Genomic DNA, 19,660 nt, shown 5'->3' with positions numbered 1-19,660 from the left:
AACAGTTTCCTCGAATGGTTGTAACAACGTCTGTATGTCTTTGCATTATTAATTCATTAAGGTATTGTTCACATTCTCATTCTAAAATAATAATCCTATTAAAAAATGTTTATTCTTCTTTAAAGAAAATGCTGTCTCAAATGTTATTCTTTCAAAAAATTTTGAAAGATTTGGAAGAAAGAGTTTATAGAGACAGAAACTTATCTTAACTTTTAAAATATATTTTAAATTTCTTTAATGCACTTAATGCGCGTGTGAGTATGAAAATGCAATTTGTTTTTCTAAATATGATAAATATTATTTTTTAAAAGCTTAATGACAATAATAATCAACGGCAAGACGTTTGTGTGTGATAAAAAATTTACAATATAAAAATACACAAATATATATAATTAAATGTAAAATATGTCTGTTTAATTAATAATATTCATGATGTTTAGAAATACAAATTAAATTTTCATATTCATACGCGTGTGGCCGGGGCGTATTAAAAAAAGAGGTGTGGCCTCGGAGGGTTAATGATGCAAGAGCATATATGCAGACGTTGTTATAAAATCGTTCAAGAAAACTCTTCAATATTTTATGTGATTGTTGCAGAAGAAATTCGTAATGTCGGCGAATAAATTATACGCTAGTGCTTCTAGAGAAAATCGTAGTATTTTAAGACTGCATGCTGTGGATGATATTGCTGGTCACTCGTTTGCAGATTGAAAATGTTAAACGTTTGATTATCAAAATCTTGCATTTGAAGTCACGCTTATAACAGATAAATAAAAATCTTGTCTGTATTTGACATCACACTTGTGAAAGTTAAACGTGTAAAAAATCTGCAAAAAAAATGTAAACGTGCAAAAAAACTTGTCAATAATATCACACACACACGCACACACAGTAGAAACTGTAAATAATTGATTTCTTTATTATTACAATAATAATTTGAATATTGAAATTATTTTGTACCATATGCTTCCTCACACTTATATGTATGTAATTAATAACAATATGTTAATGACAAATAATAAATTACAAGGGCGTATTTTGGTTTGAAAGATCTTAAGGACGTTCTCCGGAAAATCGATTTTCTCTAGATTTCTTTTAAAACTGTAAATATACATTAATTTTTAGGTGTGCTTTATGCGTCGTATAAATTTCAGTACCTCTTACGGTATTAAAAATCGAGATATTGAGCTACAAAGTTTCAACTTTTAACATGGAATTCCTATTCCGAGTTATTGTAAAACAGACATTATAATGAATTGTAAAAAAAGTTTTCTCTAAATGTTTTTGAAAAACTAGTATATGATCCATAAAAATAGAAATAATATGCGATGAGTGTCAATACTCTTGCGGTACGCGTTTTCGAGAAATACTTGTGTAAAGTACGCGATTTGATGAATTTTTCGCTCGGTTCAGGAATGACAGAAGAGGAGAGGGGTCAGTTATTACTTGGCAACGCCGCATGAGTTCTCACGCGTGAAGTTAACTTCTTATTTTTTAGTTGTTAGTTGTTATATGTAATATTTTGTATATAAACAATGAAGGGTCAAAGCACATAACATGGCGTAGCGATATACGACGGTCGTAGTCCCCGACCTGACAGATCAGGATACGCCAAAGCTTGTGCGTTACTTACATCCACGACTACGATTGTCATATGTGCTTTGGCCCTAACTTTAGTAAAATAAATTTTTCTTTTTAAACATGAATACAAGTTGAGCACAATTGGAGCCGGAGAAGGTTTTTAAAAATAGGTATTTTTCAGAAATTTTTAATTAGGTGAACGAAGAAAGCAAATAACGTTAAACTTTGCATGTTCTTTAAATCTTATTTTAAGAATATATTTTTATTTTTTAAGTAAGAAAAATATTCTTCTTATCTATGTTATATCTCACTAAAAGACGTAAATGAGAGATGAAGTAAATGATTCTAGCTGTTCTAAATATCAGAAATGTAAAAACCAAAAACTTTCTTATTCAAAATAAGTGATGGCTATCGTCTGAACTAGAATAAACATAGTTTATTTGTTTTTTCGTTTAATAAAATACTAATAAAATTTTGAAAAAAGTTATAATATTTTTAATAAAAAAGCCGCTTTTACACACACAGAATAGAAATATTGATTTAATTCTAGTTCAGACAATAGCCACACTTCTGCAGAATAAGAAAATTTTAGCTTTTTGTGTTTCAGATACCTAGAACAGCTAGAATTATTTACACCGTCTGTCATTTATAGTGACCAGGATATAACAGAAAAGAAGAGCATTTTTGTTACTTAAATAAAAATAAAATTTTAAAATAAGGTGAAGAGAACATGCAAAGTTTAACGTTATTCACTTTCTTTGTTTCCTTACAAAAAATTTCTGAAAAATATCTATTTTAAAGATATTTTAAATCAGAATACCCCCGTTAATAATTGTTTACATTCTCTTCCTGACGGAAGAGATTTTATCACCTCTCAATATAAATATAAAATTTATCTTGTCATGGTTTCATTTGATTACTCCGGCGTTTTTATATTTGTGATTCAATTAGATTATTATTTATTTTGTTTATATTATTAGGAAATTGTTTAATGTTTTAGTCTAGTAGACTAATGTTTAATGTTTTAGTATGTTAACTTAAACATTATCATGTTTTAATATTTATCGGAATTTACGTTGCGACTCTCAGAAACTTGTTATTTTATTCTTTTGACGCACTTAACATGTAAGTTCTCACGATGTACTTGCGATATGTCTCCCACTTTTTTATATTTTATATCTGACATCTTATATTGACATATTATTCGTTCTAGCGTGGCGTTCGCATGATGTGGTTTGGGCGCAACGTCTTGCGACGCATGATTTATTGTTGCGTATAATTATGTATAATCTCACTTGAGAAGGACCCAATTGGGGTCGAAACGTTGTGAGACAAATAAATAGAAATTGGCCAGTTGAGTCGCTTAATCTCGATTATTTTAATATTTATCTTCTTCTTTTATATTCATAGTAATCCGTTCCGAAGAAGACTAATTATAATAAGTACAGTCGAAATGTTACCCATGTGTATTGTTTATTTAATAAAGTGTTTTTATTTTTATCCAATATTCTTTTGTGGTTGCTTGTAATTTAGCCGTAATTTGGCCAATTGAACATGCATAGGTAAAATAAATTTAATAAGAGTAAAAGAACATTATAAACTACAATTATTTCTCATAATTAATAATATAATTATTGGTATGCATTTAAATATTACATGTAAATATTATTATGCTAAAGTAAAGGTTTTTAATGTAAGACTTTTTTAGATAAAAAAGCATATGTATAAAACCGTGATTTTTATACATTACATTTGCGAATTTTAATTTTTAAGTTTATAAATATTTATTTATTTAATTATATTTGCAATCTTTATATATTTATAAATTTCTAATATATATACATATATATATTTATTTATAAATATAAAAATTAAAATTTGTAAATATAAACGCAAATGTAACGTATAGCGCATCGTCAATTTGCCAACTCGAGACTCGGCACTCGGCGAGACACGAGACACGAACGCGAAACCCGCCCGAAATGCGTGACATCGTGGTATAGCCGGCGCGTGCTAACGGCAACGCCGCGCCGGCAACGTCACAGCTCAAGAGAGAAGGAGACAGCAGATCGTATGTCTGTCCTTCTCTCCCCGCTCGAAGCTTGCCGAGTGCCGAGCGTACACGGACAGGAGAGGGGTTTGCGCGACCAGCATATATCCCCTCCATCTGCGTAGTTCGGACACGAACCATAGCACGGACACGAACCATGTGTGTACCGTTACCGAGCGTAACGACGTAGTTGACGTCCACTTTCTCAGGCGGCGCGTCAGTATACGTCCGCTGGAACGGAATGATCCCGGTGGCCGCTCTCAGGTTTCTCTCTGGTGTCACTACTGAAATGTGTGCGGCCATGTTGTATCCTCTAGTGGAATCTTCGCTGCCGGAGGAGACATTGAGAGTTTGGCAACGATCACCGGCGTCGTCTGGCGCTACCGTTGCAAAGGACAGGCTCACTAACCTCATGTCGTTTTTGGCGAAAGAGGTTCAGGCAGAACAAAGAATTGAAATGGTTGTTAGTGGTTTCGGCATCACCTCAGAGGCAAAGGTGAAGGATAGGAATAAGAGAACGAAACAGGAAGCGTTGGAAACACCAACGGCGGCAGGACTTTTAACAGTAAATGAAACGATCGACTCTAAATGCATTTTTTGTGACGAACGGCATAACTGTGTGAATTGTGAAAAGGCTAAGAAACTATCTCTGGCAGAGAGGCAAGAGATTGTTAAAGAAAAGAGAGCCTGCTTTTGTTGTGCCAAAATCGGACATAACCTCAAGAGTTGTCGTTATAAGGGTAAGTGTGCGTGGTGTGGTCACAGGCATATTCTGTTGTTGTGTCGTAGTGTGGCCTCTAATACGTCGAGCTCCGGAAGTAAAGCGAAGACGGACACTCAACAAAAGGACGTCGTGGAGAATCTGTCCAATCTGTCATCGGGCCCGGAAGTTTTTATGCAGACCCTTACGGAAAGAAACTACAGCGGATTACAGAAAATTATATTACAGGAACTACATAAAAGTATTACACGAAATTACAGACTGAAGTATTGTAATATACTGTAATATTTTCGTACTATACGCTCGGATTACAGGAAAATATTACAGGAAAATAGCCTGTATTCTGTCATTTAGTGGCTCCTGCTTGATTTTAGAGAATTTTCCTTTGAAATACGGTCTCAAGAAGATATTTTAAAATCTAGAGGAATATCCTCTAACCATGAGACACTAGACTTAAGATTGCAGTCCTCTTAATACTAGAGGACACTGATTTCCGATATTCCCCCGGCATAAAAAAAAATTATTTTTTTCGAAATTTTATTACTATTTTATAACTAAATTTGTTTCTTAAGATGCAGTCTATGATTATAAATATTTTCTTGTATTTGAAAAACACACTTACCTTGGTGGGATTCGAACTCGGGACCTCTGGATCGTGAGCCAACTGCCTTACGGGGTAGACTACTTCTTAATTTGATGTAAGTGTTATATATAGTCTACATATGTCATAACCAGCGCAAATATATAATTTTTCAAAAATCATCTTAAGGGTCGACAGGAGTCACGGCCGAACTCCGAATTGATGTTGGAGACCTCGCGCGGTGACAATACGAAACTTCGTTTCAGTGTCGCCAACGTCGAGAAACTAACTTCTAGGTTTTATGTGTGAATACGCACACACACCATTGAACTGCTCACGCGGACGCACGGTAGAGAGACATATGCTAAGACTGCGGCGTTGCCGCGTCTGTGCGGCGTTGCCGCGTGCTCCCCGCTTTAGCAATACGGCCTGAAAATGCTTTCTGGCCGTCCGTAGCAGAAGGCAGTAACGTACCAAGGCTAACAAGCACCCGCTTTAGATGAATTTTGTGTTTTGCTGATGTATTTAGAAAATCCACAATAAACTAGAATGATTTATCAAAATAATTTTAATATCAGCGGTGCACACGTACTTTTGTTGTTAAAATTTTGCAGCAAATATTGAGATTCTGATGTATTTAAAAATTAGATGGATAATAATGTTGATTAAACACTCCGTTTTTTGGACTTATAATTTCATCATAGATTGCAGGAACAGATGCACTCATGCAAATAATGTGACAATTTTTCGTCAAATAATTTTTAAAATAATTTTATTACAAAACTACGCAATTAGGCAGTTCTGTATTGGAAAAAATTAGAAGAAAAATAAAATAACGACTTTTTTACTTGCTATAGTTTCTATAGTCACTCTCTAAAATACGACAATATCAGAAATAAATGAGAATTAGAAACATCATTATGAGAACACTTTGCAATAAGTATATATATATATATATATATATATATATATATATATAATTATGACATATTATAATATTACAGAAATAAAACTTATTGTGAAATATTTTCGTATAATGTGAAATAAAGTTTTATAACATTAAAAAAAAGAACAAAAAACGGAGTGTAATCAACATTATTATCCATCTAATTTTTAAATACATCAGGATCTCAATATTTGCTGCAAAATCTTAACAACAAAACTACGTGTGCACCGCTGATATAAAATCATTTTGATAAATCATTCAAGTTTATTGTGGATTTTCTATAAATATATTAGCAAAACACAAAATTCGTCTATGTTTTCATTTATTTCCTGCATACTAATTATAATGTATGTAAAGAGATACTGCATCTCTTGCACCTTAAATTATTTTTTTTTGTAATATAATGTATAAATAATGAATGATGTAAAACATCATTTATTTTATTTGTATGGAAATAAATAGGCAAGCAACAAAAAAACGAAAAAAGTTATTAGGAACTATATAAGAGATGGTTTCTAATGCATTCAATGCACAAATCTGGATGGACGTTGTTCTACAAATTTTTAATGCAAATCAAAGACCTATTAAAGGAATCAAATCCATGTTAATTGCCAGTATGAAATCTACATGTGTCACAAGATTTTGGGACGTATATAGAAAAAGCAGTGACCGATGCTACTAAATTTGTATCCATACGTTTAAAAAAAATTGAGCTTACTAATATAAAAATGGATAAGCGATTATACTTTCCCAGATAGCACAGTTGATCTTTATGAATTCATAAAGATCAGATTCAGATCTTTTTGAATTCATAAAGATCAGCTGTGCTATCTGGGTTGTTACAAATTATTATATTATTAGCACAAGACATATAATTGTAATAAATTCATATTTTTATCTCTATCTCTATATAAATGAATGTATGTTTATCCGCTATGCAAATCTACAGTTTTCAAATTAGAACAACCAAATTTGGTATATACTATCTTTATGATACTCTAACTTAATTAGACCGTAGACGTATTTTGAGAACCGCATCATCACCGATTTTTTAGGATATCGGTTCTAAAATTTTCCTAATGTCTGTTTGTCTGTCTGACTGACTGCGAACTACTCATTTATTAATGGACCGATTTACTGGAAACCGGCCAAAATTTGTCTAACTTTTCGAGAATGCTGTACTAATATATAAAATTCTTACGGGTATGTTTGAACGTTATTCTTAAAACTTAATCAACCAAATCTTAAAGTATTATATATAAAATAGGGGTAGAAAAATTGAGGAATATAATAGAATTCAAAAAATTGTTAATAATAAAGAGGTTACCGATTTCTGTCTAAAAAAAATCTACGTGATTGCTCTAATTTCCGTAAATTTTGAGATATCGAGCTAATTTTTTTATAGATAAAGTATCATTAAAGATAGGTTGGTGGTATTGAATTTGGCGAGAATCGGTGAAGGGGTTGCCGATTTATGTCTAAAAAATGTATAAGTTATTTGATGGATTGAGTATCATTTAAGGAAGGTTGTTATTAAATTTGGTGAGGATCATGGGCGATGTAAAAAAGTTACAATTGACAATATGTGTTTATGAATCATATATTGGTGGATATAAGATTAACTAGATATAATAAAGTTATAAAAAAAGACGCCGGGGCGAAGCCCCGGGTAACCAGCTAGTTTTAATACAAGTTCCACACATAATACTTTATATTTATTTCCATACAAATTATGAATGATGTTTTACATCATATTTTTATTATAAATTCCAAAACAATATTATATAATTTCTTTTATTTTATTATTCATTTTATTCTTTATATTGCTTTTTTATACATATATTATTGCTTCCTCATAGAGGAAGCTTTGTTTTCGTGAATTTCGTATATGAACCTTCGATTGCGTATAAAGTTAAGTTTAGTCAACCAAATTTAAAAAAATTATATATAAAATAGGGGTAGAAGAAACCAACGAAGAGATTGGTTTTTGAGTTTTTTCTGCCAATATGTTCAGATTGTTGTAAAACGTCGAAATATCGCCTAAAAAAAAATGTTCGTGTGTGTATGTATGTATGCTTTTGTTGTCCGTATATGCTCTAACTTCCGTAATTTTTGAGATATTGAGATGTTTTTTTTTTAATCGATAGAGTATAGTATTATTCAAGGAAGGTTGGTATTGAATTTGGCAATGAGATTTTTTTTTTAAAAAATTTTTAATTTTTTTAGAAATGTTCGTGGTTGCTCTAACTTCCGCAAATTTGGAGATATCGATCTATTTCTAATTTTATTATATTTTTTAGTCTTTTTTACCCCTATTTCATATATAATTTTTTAAGATTTATTTGATTAGACCCAGCTTTATACGCGATCAAAGGTCCATAATTTTGATCGCATATAAAGCTAAGTCTAATTATATATTATATTTGTATATTTTATGTATTTATATAATAAAGAAATATAATAAATAATATAATATAAATTATGTCACTCTTGGTCGTGTTCCGAAACTGCCAGTACTAAAAATGTATAGGTCGCGTCACATGTATTATAGATTTTCAGCACTGGCAGTCAATTTCGCGGAACACAGCTACGGTCTGTATTACAATATATTAAAAATGTTAAAAACGTTAAAAATAGTTATAAAATGTTAAAAATAGTCATTGGTAAGGAGAAAAATAAATTATTATTTGATGAAGTATTCAACGTACGTTGAATGTACGGACCTAACGTACGTATTTCGTACGTAATGTACGCTTTTGAATGACAGTCTTTTAAAAGGGTAGTACAGTCTGGCGGAGGATTGCGGATCGAAGATCAATTTCAGGATTTATTTGTGACGAAGTAGTAGGCCAATCAGGTTCATGGTGTATAAGATATTGAAGTACATGTTTAGGTGCATTTACAGTATTTTTTATATAAAAAAATATTAAAAAATGTATAGGAGTTATGAGTCATCTCTTCGCACGCGCGCTCGACTACAATGTAGGCAGTAGCTCCTGTACGGCGTGCCTGAAATGAAAAACGCAAAAAGGGTATTAAATTTAAATGTATTCCCCACCGGTTGACGTTCGAAAATTGTAAAAATGTTAAAAATTGTGAAAGAGTTATAGCAGGAAGTTATTTTGTGCCAATGAACTTTTTGCCAACTTCTTTTTGTTAAGTGCTATAACTCTTTCACAATTTTTAACATTTTTACAATTTTCGAACGTCAACCGGTGGGGAATACATTTAAATTTATTACCCTTTTTGCGTTTTTCATTTCAGGCACGCCGTACAGGAGCTACTGCCTACATTGTAGTCAAACGCGCGTGCAAAGAGATGACTCATAACTCCTACATTTTTTAATATTTTTTTATATAAAAAATACTGTAAATGCACCTAAACATGTACTTCAATATCGTATACACCATGAACCTGATGACCTACCACTTTGTCACAAATAAATCCTGAAATTGATCCTCCGCAATCCTCTGCCAGACTGTACTACCCCCTTAAAACATTGTTTTTTTAAATAGCTGTACATAATTTTGCCCACAAAATTGTACTTTTAAGTACAACATTCCTTAAATAGAATGGTTTCCTTAGCAAAATCGAACAACTTTTTCTATTTTAAATGCCCACTCTGTGTAAAAAATGTGGAAGAAAGATATGTATATTATTATTTCATTAAATACATATATGTATATATATGTATATATGTAATCCGTGGTTTATAAATTAAGTTTTATATCTGTTCTTTTTGTAATAACATTATTTTTATATCTATTTTGATTTTATTATAACATATTTCTTTTATTAATTTCAAAAATTGGCTGTAGTTTTCGTAATAGTTTAGATGAGAACGGAAATATTTTTGCTATAAATGTTATCATTTTCAGTATTATATTAAGTAAAACTTGTGCACTTTTTCCGATTTAACACTAGAAATACCAAAAGCTATTTTCGACCGTTTTTATTTTTTAATATTCTGTTTTTTAAAGTAGAAAATTTATATTGTAATAAAAAAATTATTCGATTTATTCGGTCTTTAACATGATTAATGTAACATTACTTTTAAAAATTGAAACAGTAGAAAATTATTTGGTATTTCTAGTGTAAAGGTTACTTTAGAGTCTTTAGACAATCTATAATTCACGACAGAAGAATTATATAATTCTATTTGTTATGTTTTGTATTTTGTAATCTATAAGAAAACATTTGAAGATATATAATTAATGCATGTATGATGTATACATATGTCTGTATATGTATATATTTTTTTACATGTACCTCTAATTTTTTGAATGTTTTTTTATATATGCAATTTTGTCACAAACTGTCGTGAATTATAAATCGTGTAAAGTGACCTTAAAACTAATACTCTTTTCTTTTTGCTTCCTCATAAAGGAAGCTTTGTGATAGTAAAAAAAAAATTTTTCGAGATTTAAATGAAAATAAATTTAGAATGTTCCAAAATGTCAAGAAATCATATTAATAGAAAATGTCCGGAAGTATGTATGTGTGTATGTGTGTGTACAGATTTTTTGTACACGTATCTACTTCTACAATTTTTTAGATACCGGGTTGAAATTTTGCACACAAATAGAGTATCATAGAAAGTATATTCTCCTCTAATTTTATTAAAATCTGTTGACCGGTATGGATTTTAAGGGAATTTTCATTTTTTAGAAAAGTGTGTTTTACGCTGTAGTTTTCTCAATATTTTAGATATCGATCTATTTCTAATTCTATTATATTCTTCAGTTCTTTCTACCCCTATTTCATATATAATATTGTAAGATTTAATTAATCAGTTCTTGAGTTACAGACGTTTGAAATTTCGGAGAATCTGTGTACATACATAGAAGCCTTATAAAGTTGGTCTAATCAACCAAATTTTAAAGAATTATATATGAAATAGGGGTAGAAAAAACTGAAGAATATAACAGAATTAGAAAAAGTTGCCAATAATTTAAATTGTTCAAAATTGAGACTTGAGGTATAGTCTTTAAGGGTTACAGTTGACTTGAGTGCCAAAATGCAACGTAATACAGAATTAGAAAAAATATCCGCGAACGCGCCTTGCTCTACCTCTTGTGTAGTGTGGAAAAGAGTTCAACTACGAGCAATGTTGTCGCCAACTTGATGGCACGACGCTCATTATGGCAATGTTTTTGCCGTCGACATTGTGATAATAATAATAATAATAATAATAATAATAATAATAATAATAATAATAAACTTTATTAACGGGTAATAAACCCTTTAGCGTACAAAGAGAAAAGAAAAAACAAGAACAATAAGATAAAATTAAAATTTTACAACATAATATGGAGAACATTCAGGTTATAAGAGTAGACGAGAAAGTTTTTGTTTAAAAGTTGATACAGAGCCACCAAAAAAGTCAACCCTATTGGAGAAATTACTTGCAGATATTATTAGCCTATTTACACAAGAATTTGCGCTATACAAAGTACGGTGGTACTCGAGGTGGAAGATATACCTCGAAAAAACCTAAGTAACAAGTGGTAGACGTAATCTTTGTATCTCGAAAAATATTCTCTGTAATTGGCGCTGTAATTTAAAAAGAGATATTTCTTTTTTGTAATTGTAATAATAGGTCACTTGAAGCGCGACTCATTTTTTGATAAGGTAACGTAATTTTGTGATGTGTATCACTTGAGTAATAATTTTTTGGAAATAAAAATACTACTGCTTAGGTTTTTTCGAGATTTTTGGAGATACAAAGATTACGTCCACCACTTGTTACTTAGGTTTTTTCGATACAAAGTACGGTGGTACTCGAGGTGGAAGATGGAGTACTGTCTTACTTCTCTAGTCGGGATGTTAAAATAGATACGTTCCAAAAGATTTCGCTCATAAAGCTTCCTCTTCGAGGAAGCCAAATTAATAAATATTTACTAATAATTATACATATAAAAAGGCTTCCTCATAAGAGGAAGCTTTATGAGCTAAATAAAATGTTGATTAAGCAACGTGCAAATTTATAATTCGCATACTTGAAAATTGTGAGAAAGTAATGTTCAAATTTATAATTTGTACACTTAAAAATTATAAGAAAGCAATGTGCATGTTTCTACTTGCACACTTAAAAACTATGAAGAAGCAATGTGCAAGTTTCTACTTGCACACTTTTTTTCTATGTTCTGTCCTGTATATTTTTGTCTATCCTTTTATATCTATTTTATGTTTATCCTTTATACCTATTCTGTCTCTCTCTCTCTCTCTCTCTCTCTCTCTCTCTCTCTGTTCTATCTGCATTCGTAGGAAATGTAAAGAATTGTTAATATTAAAGAAAACAATTTTTACATTTTCTCTTGACGGAAGAGACCACCACCTTCTCGCGGTTTCCAACAAATATATACGTTGTCCATGCATTTATTTGAGAACAAATATTACAATAAATTTATCATATTGTTGCACAAATAATTTATTCCTTTTTTTAATTTTATATTATATGTATTTGCTAATAGCAAAGTAATTATACTATCAAAACAATATTTCTAAAACAAACAATATATAATTTAATGTTTTATTTCACTTTTCTTGTGTTAAAAATAATTTATTTTCTAAATTAATAACATGATTTTTTTTAGAAGAAAGCGTACATATTGGCCAAGAGTGGATTTCTATTATTTACGCTTTTTCTGTTTTTTATTTCTTTTATATAGTTTATTTTTAAAATAAAGATAATATAATTTTATTAGATATTATTTATGTAATTGCGATCAATTTTACTAACATTTTTTGTTATTAGTTTCATTACTTTTAAATAATTAAGAAACACACGATAGTGTTTCACGACTAGTGTGGAAAGGATATTTTATTGTCATCTGCAATGTCATAATATATATTTTATTTATAAATCAACATCAGAAGGGATACGCGAGACATAATAGACGAGCCAAGTCAGCCTACGCGCTAACGCATACGACTTTCGAACCGGCTATGGCTGTCTGCGCTCTTCTACCCGCCCGAAGCTGGCCGAGCCGCGCCGAGTCGCCGCCGAGCGCCCAGCGCACACGTACACGGCTCCGTCAGCTGTGTGCGTGTCCCCACCAGGCGCGCAGGCAGCGGGCAAACAGCACCATTGGCACCTCTGAACACAGCCCTTGTCAGTATGTTACCACGGAAATTCCCCATAAGCTGCTCTTACTAGTGAGAATCGTTTGTCCCAAAGTTTAGCCTAATTACGTAATGAATCTCATTAAAATTAGGCTCATTTTAATCAGTAAGATCAGCCGCATGCTGGTACAGAGCCGGATTTTGCATTTTGGCTCTTAAAAATTTATTATAAATAAAATACGGACTCGCAGCTGACCCAACCTGACCCGTGTCTAGCTGCGCGTTTCCCCACATTTATTATAAATTTTATTTCGATCCTTTTTCCAAAATCCGGCTCTGTACCGACTTGCGGCTGATCTTACTGATTAAAACGAGCATAAGTAAAATGGGATTCGTTAATTAATTAGGCTAAACTTTGGGAAAAGCGAATCCGTAATTTTCGACCGGCCGACAGAGGTCTCCACTCTTACTCCTGTCGACCCTTAAGAAACAAATTTCCCCACTTATCAGTAGAATATTTTTTTTTTGTGAATATCTTGCCGATATTACAGGATAATAATAGCCTGTAATATCACTGTGGAATTATAGGAAAATAATCTGTAGTGTATAATTATAATATATATAAGAAAAATATATGTTTATATGATGTCAAAATGGCGAATACCCTGTATACACACTGATACTTTATATTTTTTTATATTTATTTACTTATAAAATATAAAATAAAAAATAATAAAATGTGGTTAAAAAGTGATACATTAAATCTAATAAATTTCAAACAATATTTATAGAAATAATTTATATACAGCTGCATTAAAGTAAAAATATACTATATATGGAGGGGTAAAAACCATAGTGGTGTAACTCAAATTTTTAAAAATCTTTTCTCGTGTGCATAGATGCAATCTGTACAATATATAAATTGCATCTATGCACACGAGAAAATATTTTTAAAAATTTGACTTACTCCACTGTTGTTTTTACCCCTCCATATATGATGAGACTCGCTATTTCAAATTTCATGGATTACTGGTAGCATTACGTTTAATACACGCGTGTAGTAGTGTATTACACATTTTGTAGATTACATGTGTAGTCTACTACACAAGTCACTTACCATACGTGTAGTATATTACACATATAATGGATTACACGTGTAGTCTACTACACAAATCACTTACCACACGTGTAGTATATTACACATATAGTGGATTACACGTGTAGTGGATTTCACACTTCATGATTAGACATGTATTCCATATTACAGGAATTTCACGCACTAAAGGAATTACAGCGTGTAATAACTACAGATTATTGTGTTCCTTTCTGTGATAACTACAGGGGGTCCTGTAGTAACTACACAAGTGTAATATTTACTGGCTGTAGTTTCTTTCCATAAGGGGACACTTATGCTTAAAGTATACAACGACAATCAGGAACAGTTGATTCGAGCGGTCGTTGACTCTGGGTCACATCATTCGTATATCTCAGCTGACGTGGCTGCGAAGATGCAATTCAAGGAAACAGATAATCGCACGATGATTCATTCGCTGTTTGGAGGCGTGAGTACTCAACCTCTGGATCACAAACGCTACCTCGTTTGTTTACGTAGTCTTGACGGTGGCTATGCGTGCAATTTCAACGCATTCGAGCAGAATAAAATATGTGTCAATATTCCCAGGGTGACCGGAGGTTCTTGGATCAAGGAACTAAGTAGAAAATCCATTAATCTCACAGATGCTAACCACGATGAAGTACCGATTTCCCTCTTGATAGGAGCCGATGTTGCTGGCAAGCTTCTAACCGGTCGAATAGTTCAACTTGATAATGGAGTAACGGCTGTTGATACCAAGTTTGGATGGACAATAATGGGCAAAAATCCATCGCACGTTTGTCAGCACAATGACAGTGTGGCGATCGCTTTTCTATGTATGTGGACGAGGCGAAGATCGAAGACCTGTGGAATTTGGACGTTTTGGGAATACAAGATCCCATCCAAAAATCTACGAAGGAACAGCATCAAGAAAACGTCCTAAAAGGCTTTCGACACTCTACAATCATAAACGAGCAAGGACGTTATGAGGTATGTTTGCCCTGGAAGGAGAACCACCCAACTCTACCAATGAATCGTGCGACGGCTGAGCGGAGGTTAGAAAGTACAATCAAGAAGCTAAAACAAGATGGTCTCTACCAAGCCTACGACGACGTCTTTCAGGATTGGTTAAACGATGGTATAATAGAAGAACTTTCTAGCAATGAAGCAAAGGATTATGGACATTACCTGCCACACAGACACGTAGTTAAGGAAAATAGCACGACTCGGATTCGCCCGGTTTTCGATGCATCGTCAAGAGAAAGAGGAGGTCCCTCGTTGAATCAGTGCTTAGAGACGGGACCAAATTTCATCGAATTGATACCCGAGTTGCTGCTACGATTCAGGCTGCACAAATTTGGAGTGATAGCAGATATACGAAAGGCATTCCTCCAGATTAGCGTCTCGAAACAAGATCGAGACGTTATGAAATTTTTGTGGAAGAGACGGCCTGAAGACACGGAATTTGTGGTCTATCGACACTGTCGTGTCGTTTTTGGAGTATCAAGCAGCCCATTTTTGCTGGGAGCAACCATCGATCTTCATCTGGAGAACATCGCTCGAGACTTGCCCAAGGAGGAGATCAACTTAATACGCGATCTTGCAAAATCCTTCTACGTTGACAACAGTATAACGAGTCACCCAACGGTCGACGAGGTAAAAGGTTTCAAGGAGAAGGCGACTCTATACATGAGTAAAGGAGGATTTGACCTTCGAGGGTGGGAGTATTCTGGCAATATGAATCCCTCGACAGAAACTCCAGTTTTAGGCCTTGTCTGGGATAAAGGTGAGGACATATTAAAGATTTCCGGCCATTGTTTACAGCCAAGGATCCCCGAGGTAGTCACAAAAAGGAAGATTTTGGCAGCCACACAGAAGGTATTCGACCCGATTGGCATTGTTTGCCCGGTGCTCTTGTGCCCGAAGCTGATTCTGCAGGCATTGTGGACTAAGAAGACAAATTGGGACGAGACGGTCGATGAGGAGACGGGCGCAGCATTTGTCAAGTGGCTTCGAGACTTAAAGCTTCTTCGTGAAGTTAGAATTCCCCGATGGGCTTTTGGAGGAACTAATGATTTTTTGTCACTCCATTTGTTTGTAGATGCCAGTCAAGCCGCCTATGCCGCAGTAATTTTCGTAAGAGTTGTCTGCAGCCAGGGGATTAAAGTTCACTTAGTTCAGGCCAAATCTAGACTCGCACCCCTAGGAAAGCCAACGATCCCACGCCTGGAATTGATGGGTGCTGTTATTGGAGCTCGATTACTGTGTAGCACCATCAAGTATTTGAATCGTCCTGAGGTCAAGGTATACTGTTGGACTGATTCTTCCACGGTGCTTGCATGGATCAAGAGAGAGAGTCAATGGGCGACGTTTGTCTGGCGACGAGTGCAAGAAATTAGGCAATTGACAGAACCTGATGATTGGCGTCATGTTCCTGGAGATTTAAACCCTGCTGATCTTCCGTCCAGAGGATGTTCTGCCAGGGAACTAATCAAGACTAAATGGTGGCTAGGACCACAATGGCTCTCGCGCCCTGAAGAAGAGTGGCCCCTATTCGACGCTAAGATAGATGAAGATGCTGTTCGAAGCGAGATGAAGAAAGGAACGGTGAGATCAAAGGTTGTACAAATCTCGTCCGTGCTAGTCGCTAATGCAACGGGGCATGAGTCTAGGGCAAGTGGAGAAATGGTGATTCCGGATACTTCTTATGAGGGAATTCTACGGCGACTTGCCTGGATAATGAGGTTTGTTGCAAATTGTCGACTAGAGGCTTCGAAACGAGTAAGGTCCTATTTAAGAGTAAAAGAAGTTACAGCTGCGGAATTAAAATTGATACGCATGGTTCAACGTGAAAGTTTCTTTGGCTTCAAGGATTCAAGGATGAAATTGATGAACACATATCTAGACGAAGATGGAATAATTCGACTGAAAAGCCCGGTCGCGAATCGGGACGATACCATGGATTTCAGACACCCGATCTTGTTAGATTCACGACATTCCTTGGTAAACAAACTCATTGAATACACGCACTTGAGGTTAAACCATGCACCAGCAAGTATTATGATTAACGCTCTACGAGAGAAATTCTGGATACTGGGATGTAGAAGAGGCGTTAACGCTGTCATACACAGTTGTGTTTCCTGTCGCAGATTTAATGCTAAGAGAGTTGAAACATTGTCCCCGGCTCTTCCTGGAAAACGAGTTAGAGATGCAGCCGTCTTCGAGATTACTGGAATGGACTACGCAGGCCCTTTGTTTCTCCGAGACAAAACCAAGGCATGGGTCTGTCTTTTTACTTGTGCCATTTATAGAGCGGTCCATTTTGAACTAGTGTCTTCTCTGACTACGGAGAATTTCCTGGAAGCGTTCCGGCGATTCGTGTCGAGAAGAGGTCGACCTTCCTACGTTTACACGGATAACGGTACCAATTTTGTTGGAGCTAACAACCTTTTGCAGAGCATCGACTGGAGAAAAGTGGAAAGGTATGGCGTCGTTGAGCGAATTCAATGGCAATTCAACCCCCCCTCTGCTGCCTGGTGGGGAGGATGGTGGGAGAGAATGGTACGCTCCATGAAAGATATGCTTCGAAAGGTCCTTGGGAGAGCTGCCTTGAATTTTGAGGAGGTTACTACTGTACTTTGCGACTGTGAAGCTGTTATAAATAGTCGACCCTTGACTTACCTGGCTGAAGATACCTGTCAGCTCGTGCCGTTATCGCCTTCATTATTTTTTCACGAGTTGAAAAATGACCGATTACCTGACGTCGATATAGCGATTACCACTCAGAAAATTACTGCAAGACTTCGCTACATTCAGGAACTACGCGAGGCTCTGAGAAAGCGTTTCAGAATCGAGTATCTTGGTCAACTGAAACAGTGTCCTTCGATGCGATCTACTACAAGCACTCTCAAGGTGGGAGATGTCGTCCTCATCGGCAACGACCTGCAGAAACGTCTGGACTGGCCCTTGGCCAGAATAATTGAACTTATTCCTGGAATTGATGGAGAGACGAGAGTTGTTCGTTTAAAAACAGCCACGGGAGAACTTATACGTCCTGTACAACGAGTATTTCCCTTAGAAGTACACTCTGGGGAAGAATCTTCAGATGAGCTGAGAGCTTGTCATCAATCGAAGAAGAAATCGTCAGAGAAAGCAGAGACTGTTCCCGCTAATGAAACTTGCGAAATGCGAAAGGACGCTGACGTAGAAAAGCCTGAAACGCGTACACGTTACGGAAGACTTGTGAAGCCCCCGTGTAGATTTAAGCTTTAAGGATTGTCATGTGTTAATGTTCTTTTGAGCTTATTCCTTTTGTAATGAGAGATAAATTTTTATTTTTTTTTGTTTTGAGCCGTTAAAGTAAACCCTGTGTGTTGAGTTGTTGGGACTGTCAACAACTCAAGGTGGGAGAAAATGTAGAGAGAGAACTTTGTTAGAGAGCGCTTGTGTGGCTTGTGAGAGAAAATTCTTATTTTTCGAGTGGTTGGCAGGCTTGTCTCCTGTGTGGTATGAGTGTGTGCGGGCAGAGTTCGTTGAGATGTGCTAGCGACACGTGCGTTCTTGAGAAATCCCGAATAAAGATATCATTCCTTACATATCCGTGCCTTATTTACGCATCTTATTCAGTTCAAGTTTTGAACACATTCATTACTCCTACGCCTACCCAGCCTCGTCTCTTTGACATAGGTGCGCACAGTGTCCATTTGTTCGTGTGCGGATCGTAACATTCTACTGTATTTAAGCAGGAACGTATATCTCTTCCTCCTACGGCATACAATCTAAAACATCATAAAAAATTTAATATCAAATTTTATTATTTTAAAAAATTTAATATTTAATCAGATTTAAAGTTTATAAAATAATATTTATACGAAGACACGTACTAAAAAGGAAATTAAAATGATTGAAAACAGATATGACATATAAATTTAATAATTTATCTGTAAAGACTTACTTATCATTTAACACAGCTACACCGACTCCACATCTTTGTACGGACATAGGACATATTGAACTCCACTGACCTGTTCCCGGATCCCATCTCTCTACCGCATTAAGATAACAACGACCGTCGTGACCACCAACAGCATATAAAAATCCACCTAAGACTGCCACTCCTGAGAAAGAATATTATAACGTATTTGCCAGGGTTTGATTATGAATAAATGAAATAAATGGCACATTAATTTTGCCCACACAGCACACTTTATCTGAGGGACGTCCTACAGACATCATTTTGGGATATCGCAATAACCGCGGGACATCCCAAAATGGTCTCAGATATCCAGTGGATATCCAGTGGATGCACAAGTGTCCGGCTATTTAGATCTTGCAGACATCTTCACAGGATATCCGAGAGAGATCGAAAGATATCGCAAGATATTAATTATAGCACTCGCGATATCATTTGGATATTTTATATACAATAAAATTATGGTTTAACCAGAAAGGGGATAATCGTATACAATCGTGGACAGAAATATTGTTTCTCTTTTGTGATAAATTTCGGAATGTGCATTCGTGTTGCTTAATAAAAGAATTCTTCCATTGGAAAATAAATTGTAAAATTAAACAAACACATTCCAATATTATAAAAAAATCAATCTTTCTGTCCACGATGTACA

The 19,660-nt window shown here is 34.5% G+C and overlaps 1 protein-coding gene across 2 annotated transcripts in view; it reads left to right on the top strand.

Moving 5' to 3' along the window:
- Positions 1 to 18,631, top strand: part of LOC139824751 (uncharacterized) — a 41,237-nt gene extending 22,606 nt beyond the window's left edge. Inside the window, exons 3-5 of one of the 2 annotated variants that reach the window (XM_071797293.1) lie at positions 3,949 to 5,050; positions 14,344 to 14,505; positions 14,625 to 18,631. In XM_071797293.1, the coding sequence (XP_071653394.1) occupies positions 14,871 to 18,308 (3,438 nt within the window). In that variant the 5' untranslated portion in view covers positions 3,949 to 5,050; positions 14,344 to 14,505; positions 14,625 to 14,870 and the 3' untranslated portion in view covers positions 18,309 to 18,631. Of the gene's footprint in view, positions 1 to 3,948; positions 5,051 to 14,210; positions 14,506 to 14,624 lie in introns of both variants that reach the window. The other variant, XM_071797292.1, reaches the window with a different exon arrangement.
- The last annotated feature ends 1,029 nt before the right edge of the window (positions 18,632 to 19,660 follow it).

This window comes from Temnothorax longispinosus, unplaced genomic scaffold, assembly GCF_030848805.1.
Source record: "Temnothorax longispinosus isolate EJ_2023e unplaced genomic scaffold, Tlon_JGU_v1 HiC_scaffold_55, whole genome shotgun sequence".
NCBI classification, from domain to species: Eukaryota; Metazoa; Arthropoda; class Insecta; order Hymenoptera; family Formicidae; genus Temnothorax; species Temnothorax longispinosus.
The sequence above is the reverse complement of the archived record's forward strand: the minus strand, read 5'-3'. Positions and strand labels throughout refer to the sequence as shown.